Source organism: Piliocolobus tephrosceles, chromosome 17, assembly GCF_002776525.5.
Source record: "Piliocolobus tephrosceles isolate RC106 chromosome 17, ASM277652v3, whole genome shotgun sequence".
NCBI classification, from domain to species: Eukaryota; Metazoa; Chordata; class Mammalia; order Primates; family Cercopithecidae; genus Piliocolobus; species Piliocolobus tephrosceles.
The window spans coordinates 7,386,525-7,414,025 of record NC_045450.1 but is presented as its reverse complement, the minus strand read 5'-3'; the positions used below and the strand labels follow the sequence as shown (position 1 = coordinate 7,414,025).

Below are 27,501 nucleotides of genomic sequence, written 5' to 3'. Positions count from 1 at the left end.
GTTCTCATGATAATGAACAAGTCTCATGAAACCTGATGATTTTAAAAACAAGAGTTTCCTTGCACAAGCTCTCTTTGCCTGCTGTCATTCACGTAAAACATGAATGTTTTACGTGACACGTAAAAAAAATGTCTTTTACCTTCCGCCATGATGGTGAGGGCTCCCCAGCCACCTGGAACTGTAAGTCCAACAAGCCTCTCTCATTTGCAAATTGCCCAGTCTCAGGTATGTCTTCCTCAGCAACGTGAAAAGAGATTAATGCACCCATGCATTGTAGGATGACAACAGCAACCACCATCCACTTATGACACCCAAAAACTGTGTCCAGATATTGCCAAAGGTCCTTACTAACCAAAAATCACCCCTGGTTGAGAACCACTCACCTACAAAAAAAGTTCATAAATTCTGCCTGCTGAGATCCCGAGGCCAGCCCTACCTCTTGTACTTTCCTTGGCTTGACTTTTTTCTTTTTCTTTTGAGTCCAAGAGTTTCTGTGCATTCAACTGTTCATGCACTACACCTCAAAATATAGTAAACATACAAACGTTGCCCCTCTCATTTTTTTGAAGCTAGCCAGGATTGAGTTCTGTTCCTTCAGCCAAAGGGATCTTAACAAAAACACACATTCAGGAATCATTTTTGGTTTCTTGAGATTCAAAATGGTGGAGATCCTCAACCCACACGATCTTATGGGTCTCATGAACCTTATGGGTCTTCAGTAAACCCACAGGAAGCCCAACCGTTATCAATCAGAGATAAAAGATAAGTTGACATCAACTTGTCTCTGATGTCAGGGCAGATCTGAATACAAAGGCTTCATTGAAGCGATGCCCCTGGGCCACATCGGACACACACACCATGACGTGTCAGCAACAAGATGACTATAGAGTAAACCAGGATGCCAGAGGAGCATTCTACCCAGGAAGGTAGTGGCTTGGTAACATCTGTGCTTGGGAGTTTAGAACCAATGCTAACATGGGAGGAAGGTGGGAAACCAGAAAGCAGAGACATCATTAAACGCGTGTCTTGTCTATTCCCAGGGAGGAACTGTACAAAATGCTCCTTAATGAAGCTCTGACTTGCTAGAACCAAATACCAAAGAAAATACACATGCAGACAGCGTCTCTAACCCAAACCCCACAACTGTTTGGACAGATAAGAATCCCATATGCTCTGCACTATCCTCAGTAATGAAAGGCTTTTTATCCATCCCCAGATGGCTCCATCGCCAGCAGCAAGTGGAGGCTCTGGTCCCTTACAATGTAGACAGGGACAGGACTCGGCGGCTGATGAGACTGGCGTTCTGTATGATGGGTGAACACATCCAACATCTGCTGGGCGCCCACACAAATCTTAGGCCCTCTGGCAAGCCGTGCCAAGTCCCTCTGCTAAGTCACAGTGGGAACTGTCTGCCAAAACACCAGGTGTGTAACAAAACCCAGCTCATTAGAATCCTTAAGCCCCCACCCGAATTCATGGAAACTGCTACAGGCAAATATAGGGCTGCCCAAACAGCCTTATTAAGATGGTCATCGGACGGTCCATGTCAATTTCACATGTTCTGTCAAAACCTCCCCGAGAGCAGGCACCTCCGTGTTTACACTGCTCGCCAGAACAAACGCAGAGCTGGAGAGGGAGAAATAACACACCACCACAGTAACAATAGAAGACATCGCTCGCAAGCTGTCTGCGGCCCCGGGAGTAACTGACGTGTTTGACAGAGAATGTGTGTTGGTAACGTTGCTTGATTTGTGTTTAAACGGAAAACAGAAAGTGTATTTCCAGGTTTCAACACTGATAACCAAAAAATAATAATAATAATAATAAGTTCTTGTAAATAGAGCCACAAGACCCAGTCCAGCAGTGCCCTTCCTCGGGCTTTGTCACCATACAACCCCTGGGTTGATCTTCTCCACGCAGAGCCAGGCTTCCATGGGGAACAAGGCCTCCTGACAGCCTGCTGCGAGATAGTGTGGGAAAAACGGATCAGAAATGACAGTGGCACAATATCATGTTAGCCTTCTGCTCAGAGTAGGTTGTGCGGGCAAGAGACATGGCCATTACCCCATAGAGGATGGCGAGACAACAGACACCAAAGCTTTGCAGAATTGTGTGATCTGTGGGAGGACAGGCTCTGGAGCCAGGTGCCTGGCTGCTCTGCCCTTCCCTAGCCCTAAGAACAAGGGCAAATTGTTCCACTTTGCTAAGCCTCAGTTTCCTTTTAAAATAAGCCTGGCCAGGATGTTTCAAAGTGTTAGAAATTGTTTAGGAAAAAATCCCCAATGGACTAACTTGTCGTAGTATCAATGGTAGGAACATTAATTATCATTTATATCATATATAATCATTACTATGTAACTATTATTATGCAGTATTACATAATGATATATGTCATATAATCATTATATATAATTATCCTGTAACTATATGGCATTTTGCAATTATATATTATATATTTATAACTATGTATTACATAAAATATATATTATTATATATTATTGAAATATATATTGCATTATATCTTATGTATAGTGCATAATATAATAAAAATCATGTAACAATTATTATTTCTATCAGTTTTGTTAAGCCCTGACAATATTGGATTTCCTATTATAAGTACTTAGGAAGTATTAATTCATTTGATCCTCAAAAATGACTCTGATATTATCCCTGTCCTACAGATGAGTACAGCAAAGCTTGAATTTAGACACTTTTAATATGGGCCATTTTACCAAAGAGAAAACTGCAGTTCAGAGTGGCTTAGGAATTAAAAAAAAAAAAAAAAAGGCAAAGCTGAGATTCTAACCCAGGGAGCCTGGCTCAAGGGCTCATACACACTCTTAGCCAATAGACGGTATTGGCTCCCCTGTGCAGAAAACACTCAAGATTTCTACTCTTATATAATTGCATTGTGTTGGTTGTGGTGGTATTGCAGTATGCTTGGAAATAAACTTGCAAATACGTTTATTGAAGACTTTCTATGTGCCAGGTGCTATGTTATGGACTTTACATGATTTGCTTCCTTTCACAACCACCCAAAGAGGGTGACTATTGCCCAGAACGGAAAAATTGTGCCAAGGTCACACAGGTAGCAAACGGCGTCCAAGGTCACAGAGGTGGAGTCCTCAATGGTTGCAGCAGATGAACCAGGCAGTCTGCTCCAGGGCCTACACCCTACACCATACCGCCTCCTGTCTGCCTGTTTTTCCCTCCCTAAGATATATTACTTCAATTAGATACGACAGGTGAAACCCCTCACACACAGCCTGATATATAGTAAATGCCTAAAAAGAGCAGCTGCTGTTGTTATTATAACAAAATCTGAAAAGCCCCAGTTGGCATTTTCTTCCAAGAAAATGACGGAAGTATGAATTTATGCTGCTGTCTGCTCAGAGGGCAGCTCTTCTAGCCCTTTTAAACCTCAACAAAGCCCTTGTACTGTTCATCAATACCAGCTCCCAAATCCTGCTGCTGGTCAGACTCTCATCCCTCTGATCCCACCCCCCGTCACTCTGATGCAGACGTTCTGGAGCCCCATGCTCCACCCTTGCTTGGACACTGATCCATAGCGGCTTTGGGGGAATGCCTGGATGCAGCCGGACCTCGAAGCCACTGAGAGCTGCAATTTCCCCCTAAAGGCTTCCCATAAGCTGCCCAGTGTCGGCTGGCACTCACACATCCTCCCTGCCACCGGGCACTGACAGATGGGAGCTATTCTTATTATTTAACATTTATTAAGCGCCCACAGTGTGCCAGGAGCTGCATGGAACAGGGGTGTGGGTGGTCCTAAAGAGTCTGTCCCCAGAAGGCTATGGCCACATGGAAGGGAGGGGACAGGCCTCTCTTCCCCCTACAAAGCTCACCCTCCCCCTCCTGCAACCCAGCTCCAGTTCCAGTCCCAGTATGCTCTGGACAAAGATTTGGGCAAGGATTCAACGTGATTGAAACCGATGAACTCTCCTTCATGTGTGTCTTGTAATTAAATTCTGACTCTACTGAGAATGGCATGTCCCCCCAGTGCAACCTCTGAGGACAGAGACTGGGACTTAGTCATTCCAACTATGCAGGCTATTGGCTTAGGGAGTGGGGAGAGGATGGTGGCTTTTATACCACCCATGTGGAAAGAGGATGGTGGTCTCACACCACCCAGAGCCACAGGCCAAGATGTCAAACTCCATGGTGGCATCTCTCCCTCTCCTTCACCACCTCCCCAGTTGTATCTCTACACTGTCCACCCAGACCAAACACATGTGTTCTTGCTCACCAGGAATCTCCACCAAGAGTGGGAGCAGAGAAATGTAAGCATTCTCCTCTGTCAACCTAGAGCATCTCGATTTATCAAAATGAACATTCAATAACTCCAGAAATCATGAACGAACCAAGACAGCACTCCTGGCAATCAGTTGTGGGGTTGGTACAATGAGCTGATTGTCAAATCGATGGCTCCCTTCTGCAGTGGATGTGACTATCCCTGCGGACAGATTGAAACCACGGGCGCTCAGAGAGCTGAAGCCCCGCATCACACAGGAGCCAGGATGCCAACTCAGATGGGTCTGAGTGGGAAGCCCAGCCCTAGGCATTATGTCTTGCTGCCCTAATGACACCATGACTACACTACAAAGGCCTTGTGAGTAGAGTGCACTTGGTATTAGTCTGATTTTACAGATGAGGAAGTGGAGGTTCAGAGAGGTCAAGCAACTTACCCAGAGTCACACAGAGAAAGTAACGGCCAGACTCAGCTTTCCTTGTTGCAAACCCTGTTCTTTTCAAACCGAACTGTGCTGCCTCAGGAAATAAGACAAAATACCTCTTCAGAGAGCAGTTCCTGAGAACAACGTGGAATGCACAAGTGAACCCCCTCCTCACGGCAATTCTCCCCTCCTCTAGGTGCCAATGCAGATTAAAGAACAGAAGAGAAGGAATGGCCAAGCGCCACCTTCTCCCACAGCAGTGGGTGTGTTGAACTCCATTACTTTACTCAAAGTTGGAGGCAAGGTGGGAAGGGGGCTGGGGGCAGGAGCTCCTGCTGTCATCTTCCCACCTCAAAAAGAAAGAGAGAAACACACAAAAACCATTGTTCTCTGAAATGTACCAGGAACTCTGGAGAATCTCTCTGTAGGAAGCCATCTTCTTTGGACTGTGTGTAAAACCTGTCTGGAGTGTCAGACCATGGACAGCAATAAAGACGTCATATTGAGTCGGTCAGTGGGGTGGAGACTCAAGAGTTCTACCTTCAAACAGTTGTGCTTAACCTCTGACTCCACTGTGAACGGCATGGCCCCCTGCGCAACCTCTGAGGACAGAGACTGGGATTTGATCATCCCAATACCTCCAGAGCTTACAAGAAAACAGTCAGGAAACTTATGATCGATAAATCATTATCTTAATAAATGAATGAGTTTCATGGAGCCTTTGCCTCCTAGTTTAATAAGGCTGAAGAGCTCAAGCTAGACAGTGGCCATTGCTGAGTCTAATGGTCTCAGTTGCCCAGAGGAAAAGACCTTCAGAGTATTGAGTTCAATGTTTCTGGGCATCTCTTAGGGCTCAGCAGCAAATCAAGCGAACATGCTGGCTCCTTGCAAGCTGGTGGGATGTGTGTGTGAGAGGTCTATCTTTAGACAGGGGAAAAACATAAATAGGGGTGAGTACCTCCATCATAAATCACCCAGGAAAAGCACTTACCCAAAACAACCTTTAAAAGACAGGGAGGGGACTCTGCTCCACCATCAAAAGCTCAGATTGCCGAACACCAAAGCAGCAGCAGAGAGTGTGAAATCCGTAGGTCTTCCAACCCTCCCTGCCCTGTGCCAACGTATTATAAAAAGCATGGTTGCTGATATAGCATGCCTTTAAAATGATCAAAATGACAGATGGCTGCTGCAGCAAGACACCCTTTTTATAGGACTGATATTAATCAGAAAAGATTGACAGTGTCCCCTTAATCTCTTAATTTTAAAAAGTACATTTGTATAAAACAGAACGAGACAAGTCGCTAGCATCTCCAAGTGCTTCGGAGTGATGGGAGGTCTACCTCATGCCAAAGTTAATAACTGGAAGGCTCTGTTTGCTCTTTCTAATGTATTTATTTATGCATCACTGATGTAAAGAGAAGTGGTGTGGCTGCATGGATCATGAATCTGAGAAACACCATCTTGCGTTGATTATTGTCTTGCTCGATGTCTTGGGTGGACTGTCTTGACTTCTCTAGGTTGTGAGTTACTAGTCTGTAAAAAGAGTGGGAATATCCCAAATACACATGAGTGGAAGACATGACCGCAATTAGTGCAAGTGAGGAGACACCAGGTAAAACAGCCATCCCTGCCTCTGGCAGATCTGATCCTGAATGGAGAAGCCAAGTGAAGTGGAAGGCAATAAAACTACCTAGGAAATATGATCAATGGCAACAAGTGATCAAGATAATTAAAACCGGAAACCCACCACTTGCTCCCCAGGGGATGGTGTGTGCAACGTTTGGGGGACAAAGCACAGGTTTGAATGTCTGTGACAGCCTTAACTATAATTGTTGTTGATAACAAGAACCCAGATTTTGCTTATCCACCAACACATTTTGGTAACACGTCCCTGATCTGGCCTCCACTGACAGTCTATGCAGCTTACTTGGGGCTGACCCTGCCCTCTGGCTCTCAAGTGGGCAACAAGAGCTGAGATGATTGGTTTGAAGATGGGCATGGACTACAAGATCAGCCAATGAGACTGCAATCTGGAATTCTTGCTGGAATTGTTGGGAAGAGAAATTCTAAAAGGAGATGAGATGTAAGCTTGGAGTTGCCAAGAACCATCTTTTCTACCACTTGGACATGGAGTGCTTATGAATGAAGCTCAAGTAGAGATAACCACTGTGGAAGGGGGAGAGCGACAGCCCTTGAATTGTCAGAGTCCCTGAATTCAATAGTGCTTGAAGCTGGAGCTAGATGCTCTTTTTCCCCCTCTAACCAATAGGACTTAGAATTTTCTTCGTTGCAGACAAAAGAATCCCTAACAAACACCCTCTGGCCGGGTGCAGTGGCTCACACCTATAATCCCAGCACTTTCGGAGACTGAGATGGGCAGATCACCTGAGGTCAGGAGTTCAAGACCAGCCTGGCCAACATGGTGAAACCACGTCTCTACTAAGAATACAAAAATAAGCTGGGTGTGGTGGTGCATGTCTGTGGTCCCAGCTACTTAGGAGGGTGAGGCAGAAGAATCACTTGAACTTGGGAGGTGGAGGTATAGTGAGCTGAGATCACACCACTGCACTCCAGCCTCGGCTACAGAGCAAGATTCCATTACAAAATAATAATAATTCCTTCCTCCTTCTCTCTCCTTCTCCCTCCAGAATAATATAGAATAAACATACTTTATATGTGAGCTTCTCCCATGTGTTAGAATATGAACTTCCTGTTGGAAGAGATCTAGCATGTTTTCTATTCTGCCACATCACCTAGTCCTAGTTCACAGTCTGGCACACAGTAGGTGCTCAATAGATAATTGCCGAATAAAGACATGACGAATCACAGTGAAAACTCACAGTGACGTTGCAAGCTAGGCCATCCTGCTTTCATTTTGCTGCCGAGAAAACTGAGGCTTGGTGAGGTTAATTGACAAGCCTAAGGCCACAGGCTTAGTAAATGCCAGAGCCAATATATCAACCTGGACCTGTTTGACTCCAAATTCTCTTTGCCACCTCCCTGACTCTTTAATTTAGTCCGCTGTTGACATGGCCTCTTTGGCAGTACAGAAAAGTCCACTTAGTGACTAAGATGGAGCAGCCTCAGAGTAAATGACGCCACCAGCATTTCTATCAGGTGTGCATGCTGATGTCTTTCCCAATCAACAGACATTCTAAACATGGAAATAACATTGCAGGGCGGCAGTACCAAGACCTGAAATGCCAGCCACAGAACCAAACAAGCTGTTGTTTTTCAAGTTCAACCAGAAACTTATTCAAATTACTTGTAAGTTCTCCATAGATTTCTTTTTTTTTTTTTTTTGAGACAGAGTCTCGCTCTGTGACCCAGGCTGGAGTGCAGTGGCCGGATCTCAGCTCACTGCAAGCTCCGCCTCCTGGGTTTACGCCATTCTCCTGCCTCAGCCTCCCCAGTAGCTGGGACTACAGGCGCCCGCCACCTCGCCCGGCTAGTTTTTTGTATTTTTTAGTAGAGACGGGGTTTCACCATGTTAGCCAGGATGGTCTCGATCTCCTGACCTTGTGATCCGCCCGTCTTGGCCTCCCAAAGTGCTGGGATTACAGTCTTGAGCCACCGCACCCGGCCTCCTGTGTTTTCATATGCGACCCTGCCTGAATGCCTCAACCTAGAGGGTACGTTGCTGGATAAAAGACCCTGGTTCAACAAATCTGGTCCAAATCCCTGGTATACCACTGGCATTCTCTGTGACCTTGGGCTATTTACCTTTCTCTAAGTGTAGGTTTTAGGTTTTCCATAGGCAAAGGGGAATTATAAGGCACGACGGTAATTTCTTACCTAAGACCCTTTGGAGTCACCAGCATTTTGAAAATCAGATTTCTGGGGCTTTTACAGAAAGGTATTTCAGTGGAAACACTGATTATGTAAAGCCCTCAGCGGGGTCTAGGACAACACCCTGAAATCAAACACATAAATATTCCCACAGCAAAATACATGAATATTTACATTAGCTGGGATAAAGAAAGTCTATAAATAGCTACACATCATTTCAGGTCAAGTTTCTGTTCCTAAAAGAGCTTTGGTGCCAAATTTCCAAAAGAAATTGCTTTTCAGAGCTTTTTGGAATTTAGAATTACAGATAAAGGAAGGTGGACAAATACTGCTCGATTGCATCAAATTTACCATAAAAATAAATTGAGACACTAAATCTAAGTGTTTAGCACAGAGTCTGGCACACAACAATACTGTGTTCAATAATCATTACCTATCATTTCCTCCCGCTGACTTTATTATAGTCTTAGAGTTGGGGTTTATCTACTAGTTCTTCCACTAGTTTGTGAACCCACAGTTCAGTGGCTATGACTGTCACTTTTGTTATAGGCTGAGTAGGCAGGGAATGGAAAACTGAATGAATAAATGCATGATGAGGTGAATATGGCTCTGTTTACACCATCAACCCTCCAGGAAAATAATCTGCTGACTCATCATCTGTCAGACCTGGATAACATGGGAATGATTTGCCCAATAGTGAAAGTGACTTGGCCATGTGTGGTCCAAGGGCATATCTATGAGGTAGATACCTAGATTGAGGTGTGAGGGTCTGTACTTGCAGCCCAGAGCCAAGGTCACATTAGACCCAAACACTAACCAAATAGCCTAACCAGTTACAAAGCTGTTGTTCTGATTATGTCATTTGGCCACCATCCATGGCTTGGGTAAGACCTCTCAGTAGCTTCGGGACTCAAGGCTGACTTGGGTGAGTGATTGAGGCTTCTGTGTTACCAGGTCAGACAACTCACTGATCCTTCAAGGTATCACTAGAAATTAGAAATAAGTAGTGTTGAGTAGTACATTGGTTCTTCTTATCCACAGATATCAACATAGGGATCTCTATCAAGCGGAAAGCAGTCAATATTTGTACAATGCACTTGGAAATGCTACTCTTATCCTTTCCTGTTTTTTCTACACATGAAACAGTCCACATGGGTTCAGCTGAATTCTCCATAGTCCTTCTGTCATTCTCTACATGGCTAGAGGGAAAAACTCTCTATTTGGCTATACACAACAAGTTTAGGCATAAAATAATGGGTTCAGGAGATCCAATATGGTAAAGATTCTGATTTTCCTACAGGAGAAGGGTAGGGTGGATGATAACTAGCAAACCTACAGCTTGGAACAAAAGATCCTGTATGAGTAACTTCCCTAAAATTATCAGTAAATACCTCCCCTCACTGCCTCTGCAGGATTAGGTCGACGCCCTCTTAGAGGATGGCACAGCAAATGACTGGTAAATCACATGTTTTTTTTTTTCTTCTTTATCTGAGTCGACTAAAAAGGGCAATGCTGGTCTGAATTTTCAAAATGGCACTTGAAAGTATTATGAAAAGAGAGCACTTCTGTCACAAAATCATTGGCTCTTGTGAGGTTGGAAAGACCTTGAAAAGTAATCTCCAACTCTAATAACAGTCCTTCGAAGCGGACACTATGGGCTCTGTTTCAACATCTCCAGGCACAGAGAAATTACTCCCAGTGATGGAGTACACATGCTTTATTTTGGCTCATTTTAACATCTTGCCAGTGACACATTAAGGTGGTGGTAGAACCTTAATTCCCTAGAGGAAATACCTTGCCTCCTGAGTGAGGAAGAAACCCCTAAGGTCAAAAACTGGTGAGCAAGTGGAATCCGCGGCAATGCAGGACAGCTGGCAACAGAAACATCGGCTCAAAGCTGAGCATGTGTGAGAGATACAGTTTTTTCTCCCTTTGCACTGCCCTTTCTCCCCTTGCAAATATTACTGCACTGGGGTGATTTTAGTTTCTTGATGCCAAAGGCTAAATAACATGGGCTATCTCAGCAAACCCTAAGTAAAGCTAGTTTCTCTCTGTGCGTTAGCTTTCCAGTGCATTCCACAGCAGTGAGAAAGGAAGGAGATAACGCATATCACAGCAGCTGGTCTAGAGGCTCTTCGCTAAACTGCTCTCCTAACTTATGGGTAACTAGTTACCAGAGGTGTCGCTTGGAAAAACAAAGTATGATCAGGCTAAAATTTGCAAGTAAAATCACTTGTTCTCTCCAAAAATAACTGGCTGTGTTTCTCAAATGCTCTGCAAAGGAGGAAGAAATAGGGCCTCCCCAATTTCTCAGCTGGCCCTTGCATCTTCTCATCTATCACTGGGGAATTACGTCCAGAGTGGCATTTCGTAATGACAGCAACATTCCAGCAAATCGATAGTTATTTAATTCCCAACAAGCTCTCGAGTCCATTAAACCTGATTACATTCACCCATTTCAGTGGGTGCCGTTATTTTTCCTACACCGGCACTTAATCTATAACAGGAACTTATGAGAACTTTCAAAAGCAATTTCAGCATCAATCAGCATAGAGTGAAGGCCGGGATTTGCTTGTAATTATTTATCAAATGGGGCGGCAGAGGGTCTGACAAAACTCCAACAGCCGACCTTCACCCCATGTTTCCAGTAGCAGCAAGAGGCCTGTTACTTTCTAAGCTGCCACTGAGCTCTACTACAGAAATGGCAACCTTATCACACCGGCCTGTGTACACCAGGAAAGATGCAACAAGTTCCATGCTGCAAAGGACCATTCTCCAGGTGATCCATTTGTCTATAACATGTAATACAAAGCAAAGCTTTCAAACGGAGGAACGGCCATAAATCCAGAAAGAGAGAATGTGCTGTTGTTACTTGGAATCACCCCCAAATGACTCTAATCACCCAGGTTCGTACAGTTAACAAAAGGTAACAACAAAGTTCAGAAAAGGGAGGGGGAAAAGTGACCAGGATCCTTCCCAGAAATTGTAATGAATAAACTAGGGTATAAGAATTTTTAACTACGAGCGGCTGGAGGGGACAGAGGGAGGCACAAGAGTAAAGGTGAAAGGGCATACCTAAATATATTTTGTTTTCCTTTTCTGTACAGCATATTTTGCAAAGGGATGATTATACTCAAAAAACTAATTATAACAACAAAAAGCCACCTTGGGTTTCTACGATCTGTGGGTTCTATAGCTAGTAGATGTTAGCTTTCAGCAGAGAACTTCAGACATATACCCAGAAGCCAATGCCTGCTTGCAAAGAAAACTTTATGATGGTGGGGGAAGGGTCCCAAACTTCTTACTGGTAGATTAACCCTCTCTGCACAGAATTAAAAGCCTTCAAAGTAAAACCAGCACACATTTCAACCCTCCACTTTCTCGCCATCATTAAGATGTAAACATCTGGCAAGGGATTCCTAGAATAATCTCTGAGCTTCATAAATTACCCATCAATAGAGTGTTCCTTCTTGCCTCAGTGCCACCACTCAAATTCAGGTGGGGAGAGCCTTCTCTGAAAATAGACAATCCGTGTGGAGGCGTCCTACGAATTAATGCATATTTCATGTTCCTTTCATTTCCTGGGTTAAAGCTCTTAACTGAGTCACCTCATGATAAGTTACTTTGCCTCATGATCTGCTCTGGGAGACTGAGTCCCTCAGAAAGCTGAGAAGGAGAGCAAATCCTTTGCCCCGTGGTCAACCTCCTGAAGCTAAGGCATGAATGTTAAACAGCAGTCAGATCAATACAAGCAAATATAGCTCAACTACACCATTTATTCAGCCATGAGAGATGTCGATAGCTAGATTAGGGTGATCCATCTTTTTGATTTCCTACTGTCTTCTCACTGACTACGCGAGGGCTTTTTCCTGTATTAAAAGTGTTTGCTTTCTCAACCATAAAAATTCCAATTATTACTCTGAGCACTCTGGAGTTAAGTTGCTGGCTGGCAGAGGCCTTGAATTACCTGAATCAGTCCAGGGAGGTAAGGAGCTGCCGGTACAATCATAGGCACGCCATAGGGATGCAGGAGAACTCCTTGAGACGCCAACATGCTTTACGTAGAGTTATTATTCCCTCTGAAGCTCAACACATCGATGGTGAGTTAGGGGGAAATCTATAGACCCAACTTCTTCCGAACTACAAAGCTGGGAGCCGAATCGCTTCTGTCAGGAGCCAAGCACTCATCAACGCCGCCCGGAGAGGAAAGAAAGAAAATCCGCATCAGCAACTCTTAATGTGAAAGTTTTCTTCCCAGACGACGAAGAGACACAGCAGCTGCAAAGTTGAAGCTACCAAAATGGAAGGCGCTATTTTGGGAACAGCCTGCCTAACATGACTAACCAAATACTCTTCATTAACTTAGTTCTCAGAGAGAGAGAGAGAAAGACCAAGAGACCAAGAGACCAAGAGACCAAGTGACAGAGGGAACCAGGCTACGAGATACAAGCTCATCCCACTGAATTTGGCCAAAAGGGCAAGGGATGGGGTCTACAGAGATTTTTAGAGGAAAAATAAACTGAGAAATATAAATTGATGTGATTATCGCCTCCCAGTTAAAATTCAAATCCAGTAGGTTAATGCGGGCAACGTTTGGTACTGATAGAAAGAAAAATAAGAAGGCATTCAGTCTAGTTTTCCTCCCTCTCTCTCTCTCTGATTTCAATTTTAAAGAGGCAATTTGTAAATAATACAATAAAACTACCAGCTTATATTTGCACAATGTGTGCTACGCAGAGAGACGGAGTTAAATTATTTACACATGTTATGTAATTTCATTCTCACAACAAGTCTCTGAAGTCAGTACTACTATCAGTCCCATATAACAAATGGGAAACAGGGCTCATACTAGTTAAACGGTTTGCTCGTGTTCACATAGCTTGTAGAAGGCAGTGCTAAGCTACAAACACATTCCAGAGCCCAATTCCTAACCACAACACTATTTTCATCGCCGTATTTCAGTCTGTAATAACATTTCCTACGCCTTTTATTTTGTATTTTTAAAGACATTATTTTGAGCTTTTAACTGTGATATATTAATATGCAATACATTAACAAGAGATGTCTCCTTGTTCCAGAGTTTCAAGGCATAGCTAACAAGCACCATAACTATGGATAAAAAATACATTCAAGCACAGATTTGAAATCGTTCTGGTGTTTGAAAATACCCAAGCAGTCATTTGGGATATGTTACATGGTAGCAGATAAATTCCTAGGGGATTACATCAACTGGAATTATGCTGACTTGGGAGTCCCATTCACTAGCTGTGTGATCTTGAATAAGTCCCTTAGCCTCTCTGAACCCTGTTCACTCATTTGGAAAACTGAGACAATAACAGTCCCTACTTCAAAAGGCTGTGTTATCATTAAATGAAGTCCTAGTACCATATCATGATGTGTGCAGTACCAGTGGCTATTAGCCATTCTTATCATGTATTTCCTGTTCTCCTGATGATTGGTATAGACACATCTTTGGTTTCAGACTGAAGGCTTTGACTTGAGATTCAAGGCTCAGGTAACATTCAAATTGTCACTCTTCTAATCTTCATATTAGGAAGTCATGTGGGTGTGTGTAGTTCCACAATTTTGAAAGCAATAGCATGAAGTTCTGATGAAGTGAATCCACTTAAATAATGCCCAAGTCCCAGGGATCACTGAAAATCACCTTCAAAACCACATATTCACTTGCCACTTTCCACCTCTCACTCTAAATGGGACACTCGCTATAGATTTTGTTGAAACTGGGAGAGAGCTTCAAACACCACCAAACATATCCAACTATTGGCGTTTTGTAAATCCAAATGTCAATTCCTCCACTTTCAGATAGCCAAGGTGTTTTTACACTACACTAATTTTAGTTGCTTGATTTAGCTGCATAATTACATTTCTAGATAACGACAGCAGACAGGGTTTGGCAGAGAATTCAATTATTTAAGGCTGAATTTTGGCCATCTTGACAAGGTTTCTCTGTAATTGATTCCCATGCATCAAAGTGGCCACGTTGTACAATTCAGAAAGCTCCCTAAACAGCTGCGCACTGACCCCTCTTACTCAACAGCCCGATACTGTTTCTAACTTTAGCTTTTGACGACTACTTTCAACACCACATTTCTGAGAAGTTACCGGGCAGGACAGAAGCATCGCTGTGAGACAGACGTGTCTCTCCCGTCCGCTTTCCTTTAGCAATCAACGGGAGAGGAGTGCTCTCAGTTACTGAGGTAAGGCCTGCGTCAGACCAAATTATCTCTTTAGTGTTATGAAATAGAAAGACCATTGGACCAGGAGGCAGGAGACTTAATTCTATCATTTAGGCCAGAAATGTGCACGTTTAGACTCTAAGTTTCCTGAGCATAGAAGAGAGGTAACTATATCCACTTACTCTTAATCAAGAATGCTTCAATAAGCAAACTTGAGGAGGAGGTAGCTGGAAACTGCAGAGACAACAGTGATCCATTGTATTTATGTAACTTACTTTCTCTCTCTCTCTCCACACACATACACACACACACACACAGCCCTCCATATTCTCGGGTTCCACATCCATAGATTCAACCAACCTCAGATCTAAAACATAAAAGAAAAAACCACCAGTGCACCTGCACTGAACATACACAGACTGTTTGTTCTTGTCATTATTTCCTAAACAATAGAGTATAACAACGATTTACACAGCATTTACCTTGTATTAGTCTTCATAAGTAATCTAAAGCTGACTTAATACGTATATGGGAAGATGTGTTTAGGTTATATGCAAATCCTAGGCCATTTTATATCAGGGACTGAGCATCTGCAGATTTTGGTATCTGAGGGGAAGTCCTGGAACCAATCCCCCACCATATCGAGGGATGACCGTATACATAAAATGGCATTTCCGGCCATGACAAATTGGCTATATGATGCTGGTCACATCAGATTTAACTATAATGTTATACTTCACTGTAGCTTTTCTATGTTTAGATACAATCACCTACAGTATTCAGTACAGTAACATGCTGTGCACAGAGTAATAGGCTATACCATATAACCTAGACATGGAAGAGGTTATATCATCTAAGTTTGTGTAAGTATGGCTCTGTGATACTTGCACAGTGACAAAATTGCCTGACCCGTTTCTCAGAACGCACCCAATGCCAATCGTTAAGGGACACGTGACTGTGTGTATGTATGTTTATAAATATTAAAGAATCTGCTGATTTTAGGATAGAAATAACAGCTATATTACATACAGGATAGAGATATATAGTTATAGCCTGTGCCAGGGATATTTTCTGTTTTCTTCTTAAGAACGCTATGAGACAATAAGCTTTTGCTGTTCTTGAGTAATAAATATCTTCCTTCTCTTGTGTGAAAATAAGGGCTGTTCCTCCCATCTCCCATCGCGATCACCTCGCGATCACCATTACTCACACATTCTCTGATTCTGATTTTATACGTATATATTATTGTCCTGTACGATTGCCGTACTTATGTTTTTGAAGTTGTACTGACTGCCCATCCTTGTTCAAAACCTTCCATTAATCATAAAGCATGTAAATAAATAACAACTGCTAAACAAAACCTCTTTTTCTTAACATAGGTTCTGTTTTCCCAAATGGAAAGCACCTAGTATTACCGAGCTGTGATTCTTCCTTCTTGGAGCCTCCTCTAGGTTGACACTACGTTGTGTCTCTTTCCACTCCCCAGTGGCAGCGCACATGGTTCATGGCAAACCTCTGGCTATTCAACATCTATTGTGTGGTATTAAGCTCATGGTGTAACGCAGGAACTTTAAATAGTAGAAGAAATAGCAAGGTGAAAGGAGAGGGGGGCAGTTCTGGTAGTGGCTAAGAAACAGGCAGATCCCTCGAAACATACTGTAGTCAAATGAAGAGCCGTGTATGGCCCTCTGCTCTGCCCATCATGGGCAGGGAATGGTAAACGGTTTTCTGTAAACACTCAGATAATAAATATTTTAGGTGTTGCAGAACTTATGATCTCTGTTGCAACCGCTCAGAATTCTGCTGCCGTGGCGTGAAAAAGCATCCACTGACGATACGCCAATGAACGATTGTGACCATGTTCCTGTAATACTGTAGTTATTAAATTCCTATCATTTTCACCGGTCACAAAATATTATTCTTTAAGAAAAATTCTTTTTCCAGCCAGTTATAAGTGTAAACACCATTCTTACCTCGAAGATTATACAAAAACAGGTAATGGTCCAGGTTGGGCTCACAGCCCATGGTTTGCTAACCCTTAATCTAGGGTATATATTTTATCCAAGCAGTCAGACTTCAAGACAATGGCAAATACACACCCCTTCGCTGTTCCTTTCTGCTTCCCCACTATCTTCTTCTCTCTCCTAATGCTTCCTTGGTGCCAGTTCTGCTCATTTTCCCTGTGCCAGAGATTTCCATCAAGGATTTTGCTTTTTCTTAGCCAGGCTTTGATAGTTCAATCTCATCCCTCCACCTAAAAAAAAAAAAAAAAAAAAAAAAAAAATTCTTCCATCTATCTCCACCTTCCATGATGACATTCCCTTCTTAGGTATTAACTCCTCTTTTCCTGTTCTAGATAAAGGCATTTTGGCTCTGGCTGTCAGATACTGCATCTCCCCTCCCGGATCTTTTTTTTTTTTTTTTTTTTTTTTTTTAGACAGAGTCTTGCTCTGTCCCAGGCTGGAGTGCAATGGCATGATCTCAGCTCACTGCAACCTCCACCTCCTGGATTCAAGCCATTCTCCTGCTTCAGCCTTCCAAGTAGCTGGGATTACACAGACCCACCACCACGCTTGGCTAATATTTGTATTTTTAGTAGAGACAGGGTTTCACCATATTGGCCAGGCTGATCTCAAACTCCTGACCTCATGATCCACCCGCCTCAGCCTCCCAAAGTGCTGGGATTACAGGCATGAGCCACCGCGCCCAGCCCCTCCCTTCCCAGATCTTAAGAGCTAACATAAGCTGGGCACAGTGATGCACACCTGAGTCTCTGCTACTCTGGAGTCTGAGGCAGGAGGATCACTTCAGCCCAGGAGTTTGAGACGAGACTAACAAAGACAGCCAACATGAGTGATCGTCCCTTCTGAGTGGCAGCCACTCAAAGTTTAGACATCAATGAAAGAGAAGGAAGAAACAGAAGTGTTGGCTGTGACTGGAAGATAAGAGACAGGGGGTATCTAGAAAAGACCATTTCCTGCCTCATGGATTCTGTTGGTCAACAGAGCAACCTGCAGCCTCAGGGACCAAGTCCAGTCCATCGAAGGGGATGATGATGAGCATGATAATGATTTGTCTGCACAGTGTAAAAAAAAAATGGTAATATTGTTTAATGGGAGTATCTCATGTAAAATCTGGATTTACATCATCTCTTGAAAGACTGGACGATCTAGGCATGTTGAGCCACATTTCTTTGTACCAATAATCACATCTGTTGAAAAGATGCCTCTCCCACAGGTCAGGAGCTCACTGTAGGATCAACTCTACCATTCTTTGCTTTCTAAAAAGCTATCTAAAAAGAAGCTGTCACTTGCCATTTGTTGACTATCAAAACAGAACAAAACAAAATGCATAAAACAGAGTGTTTCCCTGATCCTATCATCACATTTCTTATCTTTTGGATATTGACAGTGTTTATTTCAAAATACAGATTTGTGCAGATTATGTAATTACTCACGCAATCACTCACTTTGTTTCCAGACAAAAGTGGGTAATGGAAAATTTCCTACAGTGTCTGAGGCCCTTCATGATATTCCTCACTTTATCCTGTCCAAATTCATCCTCGGATACAAATTGTCCTTTTTTCTACAAATCACTCTTTTCTTCAAACCACACTCGCAAATTGTCTTTGCCAAACACCTCTGTGAATCCACTTTTCTATCTAAACGTGCCTGCTACGCAGAAATACCCTTCCTTCCTCTCTTCCTTTTTTCCTTTTAGATCAACTTTGCTGGCATAAGTCAAATGTTCCACGACACTTTCTGCAAAGCCGTCCCTGCTACCCCAGACAGAACTAACTGCACCATCACCTTTGTCCAAAAGTCTTTTCACATTACACTTAGTTCAGGGACTGCCTACACCATATCATGACTCCTTTAATGGTGATCACACTTTGGAGAAGGCAGATTGGCTCAAATAAGGAAGTATGTCATTTCTTCTTGCTCACCCAATGACTAAAATGGCCACTAGGCAAATGAAGTTTTCCCAAATCCTTCCAGAAATGACTGACTGGAAAAGTGTGAGGAAGGTGGAGGGGCTGCCAGAGGCCCCAGATAACTGAGAGCTACCTATGTTTTGAAGATCATCACAAGTGGCCTGAGGGCATCACCATAGTAGAAAAAGCCTGCGTTTCAAAGTTGGAGAGGCTAGGTTTGGATCTGGGCTCTGTCACCCTTTTATGTGTCTGATTAAGGACAATATACTCATCCCTGATCCCTACTCGCTTCAGGGCTAAGATGGTACAACACCTGTGCCCTCTCACAAATGTATTACAACAGTGAAATGACATGCTGAAGGTGGGTGTTCCTGGTGCTTGGAAGGCATCCAGAAAGTGCCAGTTTATTTTTACTTCATTTTTCAGAAGGTTTTTAATGTACCCAGGCAAAATTGTTTTTTAATCTCTCTACTCGTCATGGCAGCTCTGTCTTCAGCGCCCCAGCAACACCCCATACAGATGTTGCTGTTCGAGCTTCCATTCTATTATCCCCCCCAGTAAAACTGCTTATGTCTACATCCCATTCTTCAACAAGCAGCCATATGCCAGGTCTTCCCAGCACTACCTCCTGCCCCAATCCCAGCACTCATGATCTACAGGGCTGAGATGCTGAAACATCAGCAGTGATTTGCCCCGGGATGGTTAAGACCTAGCTGGCATTCTCACACAGGTGTGCTTCCATTCTATCTCCTCCACCACCTCCTCAATCACTTTGTTTTCCTGCCATTCACACAGGACTGGGCACAGGGTAGATGCTCAATAAGTATTTGAGAATGACCTGTCATCTGTGGGATGAGACAGAGGCTCAGGGAGGCCAAGTGACTTGTCCAAGGTTAAACAACAGAATGTGTGCCTGGTCAGTTACCAAGAGTCAGGTTTCCCTACATGCCTGTAATACCCGCTGAGTCATCAAGAATGATGACACGAAGGTATCAGCTTGAACCAGAACTGAGAAATGACCCTCACTACCAGACATGCATTCAAACTCCACCCAGCGTAGGTGAGAAGAGAGCATGGACGAGCATTACCTAGCATGGACCACAAGAAAAATTTCCTGAGATGCTACATAATATTTAGAATACCGAGGACTAACAAATGAATTCCCAGTGAAGGAGCGGATGGCTCCAAGAGGGCTGTCAGTGTGGCACCCAAGTCACAACTGCATCAAATTATTAAGATGGGAATATAGGAAAAGCTTCCATAGACTGTGGACAGGATATACTAGACCAGATTACAACTGCCTCCACTGGAAATCTCAGTGGAGGACTAATCTAGCCAAAAGAGACATCCGGAGAAGAGAAGTCATATCTCCCCACTCACAGAATGCTTTCAGTTAGTGTATGTAAATGAGCTGTTCCATGGGAAGTTCTTATGAGAATGACAAGTGTGTACTAAGCACATGTTATTCTTGTGGCATGACAATTCTGTCATCTCCTGGCACTTGTTACCATGCCTGGCTCCCTTGTTGCAAGCACCACAGCATAGTAGTTAAGAGCTCACACTAAACCACACAGACCACAGTAAAAGCCCAGTTCCTACCAGTTATCAGCTGTGTGTTCCCTTGCACATCACTTAACCTCTCTGTGCCTCAGATTTATTATCTGTGAAATAAGAATATCGTGAGTAGCCATAACACATGGAGTGATTCAGAGATTTAAATAAGTAAATATGCTGCAGTGTTTAGCTCTGGGGCTCATAGAAAACACTCAGTAAATGGCTGTTGATAGTTGTTATAGTGACAACAGAATTAGCAGCTGGTTGGAGGATCAAGCCAGGGATATCAAAACTCTTTCTCCCTTCAACCACTAATTGTCTAAATGAAATAGTGCTGACAAATACAACATGTGAAGTGCCTTCTTTTTTAAGAGCTTACCTCCTTCTTCTATGTTCCAAACAAAAAATTAAGACCCAGGAATTAACAAAGGATAGGTATATGACTTGTGTACAGGGAAAATGGAATTTTTGAAACCAAAACACTAAATAGGATATCAAGTTCAATTCACGGTTTTTAGGGATGATGAAGATGGTACCTTTAAATCAGAAGTAACGTAAAGAATCTAGGACCTTGGGTTACTCTAAACAGCAGTACTGACCACATCTCTAAAAATGGTTTTGGAGATGCACAAAGAAAATTCCAGTAGGTCTTGTAAGTGAGGAGCCTGCTGATAATCATTACAAACTCGAACCCCCAGTGGTTCAGGCAGCACCATGCTCCTCTTGGTTCATTAAGTGCTTCCTGACCTGATTCTCCTCTGAAAGCCAGACTGACTGGCTGAATGAGCAAATCTAAGAATATCAACCCCGCACATTATCTCTGCTGAGATCAACAATGCTTCAGGAACCGACCTCTGACCTGTCTGGGGATGAATGGCAACTGAGTTTGAGAATTTGTTGACCTTGCTTGAGGCAAACAAATACTCCCTGAGGCTTCTCAGAAACGGGGAGGATGCAGCTACTCTCCTAGACTTTTCTTTGTGCCCTCTCTACATCTTCTGCCTTCTGTGCTCCAGGTCCCTACAGGAGCTGGACACATAGGCCATTCCAAACAGCACAGGTCTCCAGGACTGGTAAATGAGGATTTTTTGTACTAATTCCATGCAGTTGCTGAATTGGCTGAACCACCTGAACTTTCTGGGTATCATTTTCTCTTCAGAAACTAAGCGTGCTGGACTGGCATCTTGCAAGGCATGCTTTGCGTGGACAGAAGGCTCATCAGATGCCTCATTGTTAAAGGGACACCATGGTCAAATGAATTAGAGAAATTTAGCTTGCCCTGTCTTCTTCTTGGGAATTCCTGATGACTATTAGCATACGAAAGCACCGGAGAAGTCCTGTAAAGAACAAAGCAAAACAGAACAAAACAAAAAACTGCTGGACCTTGTTCGATCCAGACTTTCCAAAACTGATTTGATGACCAACACACCATCCATCCATCCATCCATCCACCCACTCATCACCTACCCACCCATCTCCCCATCCATCCACTCACCATTCATTTTACTATCTATTGGATTATCTGGTTTTTGAGAATTATGTATCAGCTGGGTGCTAGGTTCTTGACTTCTTCTCTTCTTGATTCCTTCCTCCTACTTCTTCATCATCATCACTATCAGAGTCACTACCACTTATTCAATGCTTGCTATGTGCCAGACACAGTACTCATTTCATTGTATCTGCTATCTCAGTTTATCCTCTCTTCATTCCTATGAAGTAATCTGTCCCATTTAGTACATTAGTAACAAGAACACTGAGACCATGAGAGGAGGGGTGAATTGGCCAAGGCCGTAGAGTTAGTCAAACACAGAGCTATACCCATGAACTAAGAGACCAGAAAACTACAAAACTCCCTTGTGCTAGATACTATGAGAAGGTGTTTTTTGTTTTGGTTTGGTTTTTTAATGTGATATGGATTAATATACTCTGAGAAATGGTGGCCTGGGTTTTTACAGGGTCTCACTCTGTCACCCAGGCTGGAAGGCAGTGGCATGATCATAGCTCACTGCAGCCTCCGACTCCTGGGCTCAAGCAATCCTCCTGCCTCAGACTCCTAAATAGCTGGAACTACAGGTGCACACCACCACCTCTGGCAATTTTTTCAAATTTTTTTCAGAGACAGGGGTCTTGCTATGTTACCCAGGCTGGTCTTGAATTCCTGGGCTCAAGCGATCCTCCCACCTCAGTCTCCCAAAGTGCTGGGATTAGAGGCATGAGCCATGTGCCTGGTCTTAGCTTAGACATTTTAACTCAAGCTGAGTGGTTTCTTCATCTCCTTTATTCTCCACCCCTCAGTCAATCTCAACCACGCTAACAGCCATTAGAGGTAAAGGAATGCAAATCCAAAGAGCAGAGAGAGGAGAAGACTTTGATAGCTGGAGAAGAGCTGACCTACACCACCGTCCTCTGAGTCATCAGGAAGTGGAGAAATGCCTCCCAAGCAAGAGAAAGTCTGAGGCACATGGAAATGGACTAATCACCAGGGAACACAAGGAAAGAGTAACCACTGGAGGAGAAAACAGATAGGGAGGGGAACGCAGGAGGAGGACAGATGAAGAGATTATTAGGTTGCCCTTTCTTTGTGAAGCTGAGGCATCATCTCCACCTCAAGAGCTGATTTCTCCTTGGTTTTTTTCCCAAATCAATACCTCTTCTAGGGGTGAAGCTGTGGTTCCTCATTTCTGATGCTTAGACCACTATGAATTGTGCCCACATCCCAGAAAACTGCACATAACTCCCCAAATATTCCCCATCATTGTAGGAAGTTGATGGGTCTTGTGAAATTCACCAAAGGACTCTGGAGGAGCCTCTGACTGTCCATCAGGTTTTCAAGTAGGTAGCCAAGATGTGCTGTACTGTTTACTAAGGACAGGTATGGGTAAAGTCGAAATCCGTTAAGACGGGTTCATATTAACAGCTCGGATGTCTGTTCTCACGTGAAATCATGTTGACGTGTTTACCAGCACTGTGACTTTGATGATATGAACCTGCCAGTCAGCACTCACCACAGCTTGGCAGGGGGCAGGTTTTCAAGGTGGCAACAAGGTCAAACAACACGGGCAGGTGCTAAGGCACCCCGTATTGTAAAAGCAAGTCTGTGCTTAAGAACTGCAAAACACATCTTTCATTCCCTTGCCCAATAACTAGCACTCATCTCAGAACAGGAGATGGTTTCTCTCTGCTGAAGCTTTTCTCTCCAGTTTCAGACCAGGGGGGGAAAAAAAAAAAACATTATCAGACCAATGAACGGGTATTAGTCATCACTGGGAACCCACCAAACACAGCACTGGGGGAGAAAAGGAGGTAGCAGATAAACCTGTGTTTTCAGAGACTATACAGCCCTAGTTTTGCAGACAAGACAGAGATGTGAGGGACCCAGAACCAAGCTGTACCAAGCTGTGCAGCTGAACCTCTCATCGGAGAGGACTAGCCAAGGGACTGACTGCTGGAAGATGGTTTCTCTGCGATGTCATGGCTGGGCAGCTGGTGGCAACAGAGAGCCTCTGACAGGTGGGATTTCAACTTCCCAGATTAGCAGTGCCCTTGTGGGACATCCTGGGGACATCAAAAGAGGAACCACCCTGAGTGACCTCATTTCCTTTCTGGCTCTTACATGACAATCTATTTTAAAATAAACTATATATGCCATTTATTATTTGCCAGACATCTTCCAACCCCTTTGTGTGTTAACTCACTTAATCTTTACAACTATCCTATCAGGTAAGTCCTATGACTATCCTCATATTACTGTGAGGAAAACGAGACACGGAGTGCTTAAGTAACTTGCCCAAAATCACACAGCTTGTGAAGGGTGAATCTGGTACCATTCATAATCCCATGTTATGCTGCCTTTCCATGTATTTCACATTTTTTTTTTTTGTAAATATATTTCTCTGGGCCAGGCATGGTGGCTCACGCCTATAGTCCCACCACTTCGGGAGGCCAAGGCGGGTGGATCACCTGAGGTCAGGAGTTCAAGAACAACCTGGCCAACATGGTGAAACCCCATCTCTATAAAAAATACAAAAAATTAGCCAGCCATGGTGGCTCACACCTGTAATCCCAGCTACTCGGGAGGCTGAGGCAGGACAATCGCTTTAACCCAGGAACCAGTGGTTGCAGTGAGACGAGATCGCATCATTGCACTCCAGCCTAGGCAACAGGAGCGAAACACCATCTTACTATCTCAAAAAACAAACAATATGTGTGTGTGTGTGTGTGTATGTATGTGTGTGTGTGTGTATATATATAAAAACAATATGTGTGTATGTATGTGTGCGTGTGTGTGTGTATATATATATATACACACACACATATATATTTCTCTGGTCTCCAGTTTGTTAATAAAAGGTACTTATTTTTATCACAATAGCAGTGTATCATATTGGCCAGGAACTCAGCTATTGAAGCCATAACGAGTTGGGTACAAATTTGGGCTCTGAAAATCCTTGGCTGTTTTTCTCTGGGTAAGTTACTTAACCTTTCTGAACCTCAATTAATTCCCTTATAAATTTGGGGCAATAATACTCCCCTGACAGGGTTGTTGTGGGGTTGCTCTAAGTAATATAACAACATACTTAAAATATTTCTTGGGCTTGCATCCATTTGTAAGTGTATGAGCGCTATTCATGGTGTTTCTTATGATCACATCTGTTTATATCTCAATTAGAATGCTGAGCGTTTAAATGATGATTCACTTACTACTGATTGACCTTCAATTATCCCAGTTTCATGAATCAACAAATTCCCATTTTCGCTTAAGCTAGTTTGAAGTGGGTGTCTGTCCATTAAAACTAATAGATTCTGGACTAGTACAAAAGTGGTTGTAAGATTAGTGCATACAGCACTAATCACAATAGCAAAGACATGGAAACAACACAAATGTCCATCAAAGATAGACTGGATAAAGAAAATGTGGTACACACATGCCATGGAATACTATGCAGCCATAAAAAAGGATGAGATCATGTCTTGCAGGGACATGGATGGAGGTGGAAGCCATTATCCTGAGGAAACTAACACAAGAACAGAAAACCAGACACCGCATGTTCTCGCTCATAAATGGGAGCTAAACAATGAGAACGCATGGACACAGGGAGGGAAACAACAAACACTGGGGCCTGTGGGTGGTGGTGGGGGAAGGGAGAACGTCAGCATAAATAGCTGATGCACGTGAGGCTTAATACCTAGGTGATGGGTTGACAGGTGCAGAAAACCACCATGGCACACGTTTACTTGTGTAATAAACCAACACATCCTGCACATGTATCCTGGAACTTACAATAAAATTAATTTAAGAAAAGGTAACTGTCAAAAAAATAGATTAATGCATCCATGTACATACACTTGCATAAAAGGCAGCCCTAGAAGATATGTTCTGCTTAATTTTTTAACAAACCCTTTCCTAGGTCTTGCTATGTGCCAAACACAATTCTAAGCACCTCCAAGACTTTGACTCACCCAGTCTTTTAACAAGTCTATGGTACTGGTACTCGTAATAGCCCCATTCTACAAATGAGGATATTAGAACTCAGAGGCCGTACATCATCCGTGGCAACTTGAGCGGGGAGGGCCTGAAGTCAAAGCCACACCTGCCCGATCTCAAATCCTACTTCCTTTCCTCTGCCTGCTTCACATGACCAAGGATGTTGATGTAATTGCTAAGTAAGGAATCCTGGAAATCTACTAAGGAGCTGGTACCGACACTCAGGTGCCCACATTCTAAATCTCGCCTTGATGCTGAAATCTCTTCTGAGGCCCAAGAAAAGCATGGTGGGTGGTGAACAAGAATTCCAAAATATCCTTCCAGAGAAATCCCACTGCTGCAGAGCCATGCCAAACAGATTGTACAGTCTCCAAACTATATTCAGACCCAGACATACAAACACTGACCTGAAATCAACCTACCACCCTCCACGTCTTCTTTTTAAATAATGTTTGGCAGACAAGAGTTGTTTGCCTCTTCTACCAATGCTTGTAAACTTATTGAGCTGGTTAGGCACTAATTTTTCTACACACCCACCTATCATAGGTCTGGACTCAACATGTCAGCATTCCATTAAATATTTACCACATTCATTTACATCTCCCCCAACAATATTGAATAGAGCTCAACATGGAAATTCACAGACTCCAGGGTGGCCATTTGTTTTTAGGATTACTGCACAGACCTCACTTCCTTGGAGATTCCCTGGCTGGCCTCAAAGACGAATGCTTCTTTTAGGACCAAAATAGAACAAAGGGACAAAAGGGAACTGAAGGATTTAAAATTAGGATAAAAAAGAAAGAAAGAAAGAAGAAAAAAATTGGCACTGGAGTTGGTCTGCCTTAACCATCTAAAACTTACCAATGATGCCCAACTTTTAGTGTGGTTTATCCCATATGTTCCCATGCTCCCACGGAGACCTAACATTTGCAGGCACTATTTATCATTCTGGCTAGTGGTGTGCTCATCTGCCTACCTCGCTAAGCAGCCTTCGTTGTTATTTTTATAATTACTGGGAGTCTTTTTCATGTTGCACTCTGCCAGAACTCCGGCTCACCACACACCTGTTCTACGCAGAACACATGGAGAGATGAGGGGGGGTGGGTCTGGCGGTTGAGAGAAGGCAAAGACAGCCTTTTCAGCCTGCTATAAAAAGCAAAATCAAGAATAAAGCAGAAGTCCAGCAGCCACTAGGTACCTTTTTGTTAAAAGCTGTATTCTGCACTGACACTTTTTTTAAAAAACATTCTCTATGTCTGTTTAAGAGTTTGTTTCTAAGAACAAATGCTGTTCTGATTTTAACAAACATTAAATAATTTAGTCTTCATAATGACTGGCAATGAGTATAATCATTCCCATCTCACAAATGAGACAATTAAAACAAAGAAAGGCTCAATAATTTGCCCAGGGGTGCACAGGTGGTAAGTGGTAGACTTGAACAAATCTGAATCCAGGTACTTACGTGTGAAACTATTCTACCATGTTGCAACTAACCAGAATCACTCTCATCACCAAACATCGTCAACTCCACCACCACCACCACCACTTGCAACTACCACCATCAGCACTGTCACTACCACCAGAGCCACCAGCACCACCATCACTACCACCATTACTATCACCAACACTACCACCCACCATCACTGCCATCACCACTATCCCAACTCCATCACCATGGCCATCACCACCACCACTACTGTCAACATCACTATCACCATCACCACCATGACCACCATCACTATCATTACCACCATTATCACCACTTCATCACCATCAGCACCGTCACTACCACCAACAGTACCGCCATCACCACTACTACCATCACCACCATTCACAATCACCACCACCATT

The 27,501-nt window shown here is 43.3% G+C and overlaps 1 protein-coding gene across 11 annotated transcripts in view; it reads right to left on the bottom strand.

The window, feature by feature from the left end:
- The window catches only part of LOC111551668 (RNA binding protein fox-1 homolog 1), a 1,700,664-nt gene that overhangs the window by 366,978 nt on the left and 1,306,185 nt on the right, over positions 1–27,501 (bottom strand). For 3 of the 11 annotated variants that reach the window (XM_023225710.2, XM_023225715.2, XM_023225713.1), the window contains exon 1: positions 12,448–12,788. The exons of 5 other annotated variants lie outside the window; for them this stretch is intronic. In XM_023225710.2, coding sequence (XP_023081478.1) covers positions 12,448–12,534 — 87 coding nt within the window. In that variant the 5' untranslated portion in view covers positions 12,535–12,788. Of the gene's footprint in view, positions 1–12,447; positions 12,789–27,501 lie in introns of those variants that run through there. 3 more of the 11 variants (XM_023225711.2, XM_023225714.1, XM_023225718.1) reach the window with 1 other exon arrangement.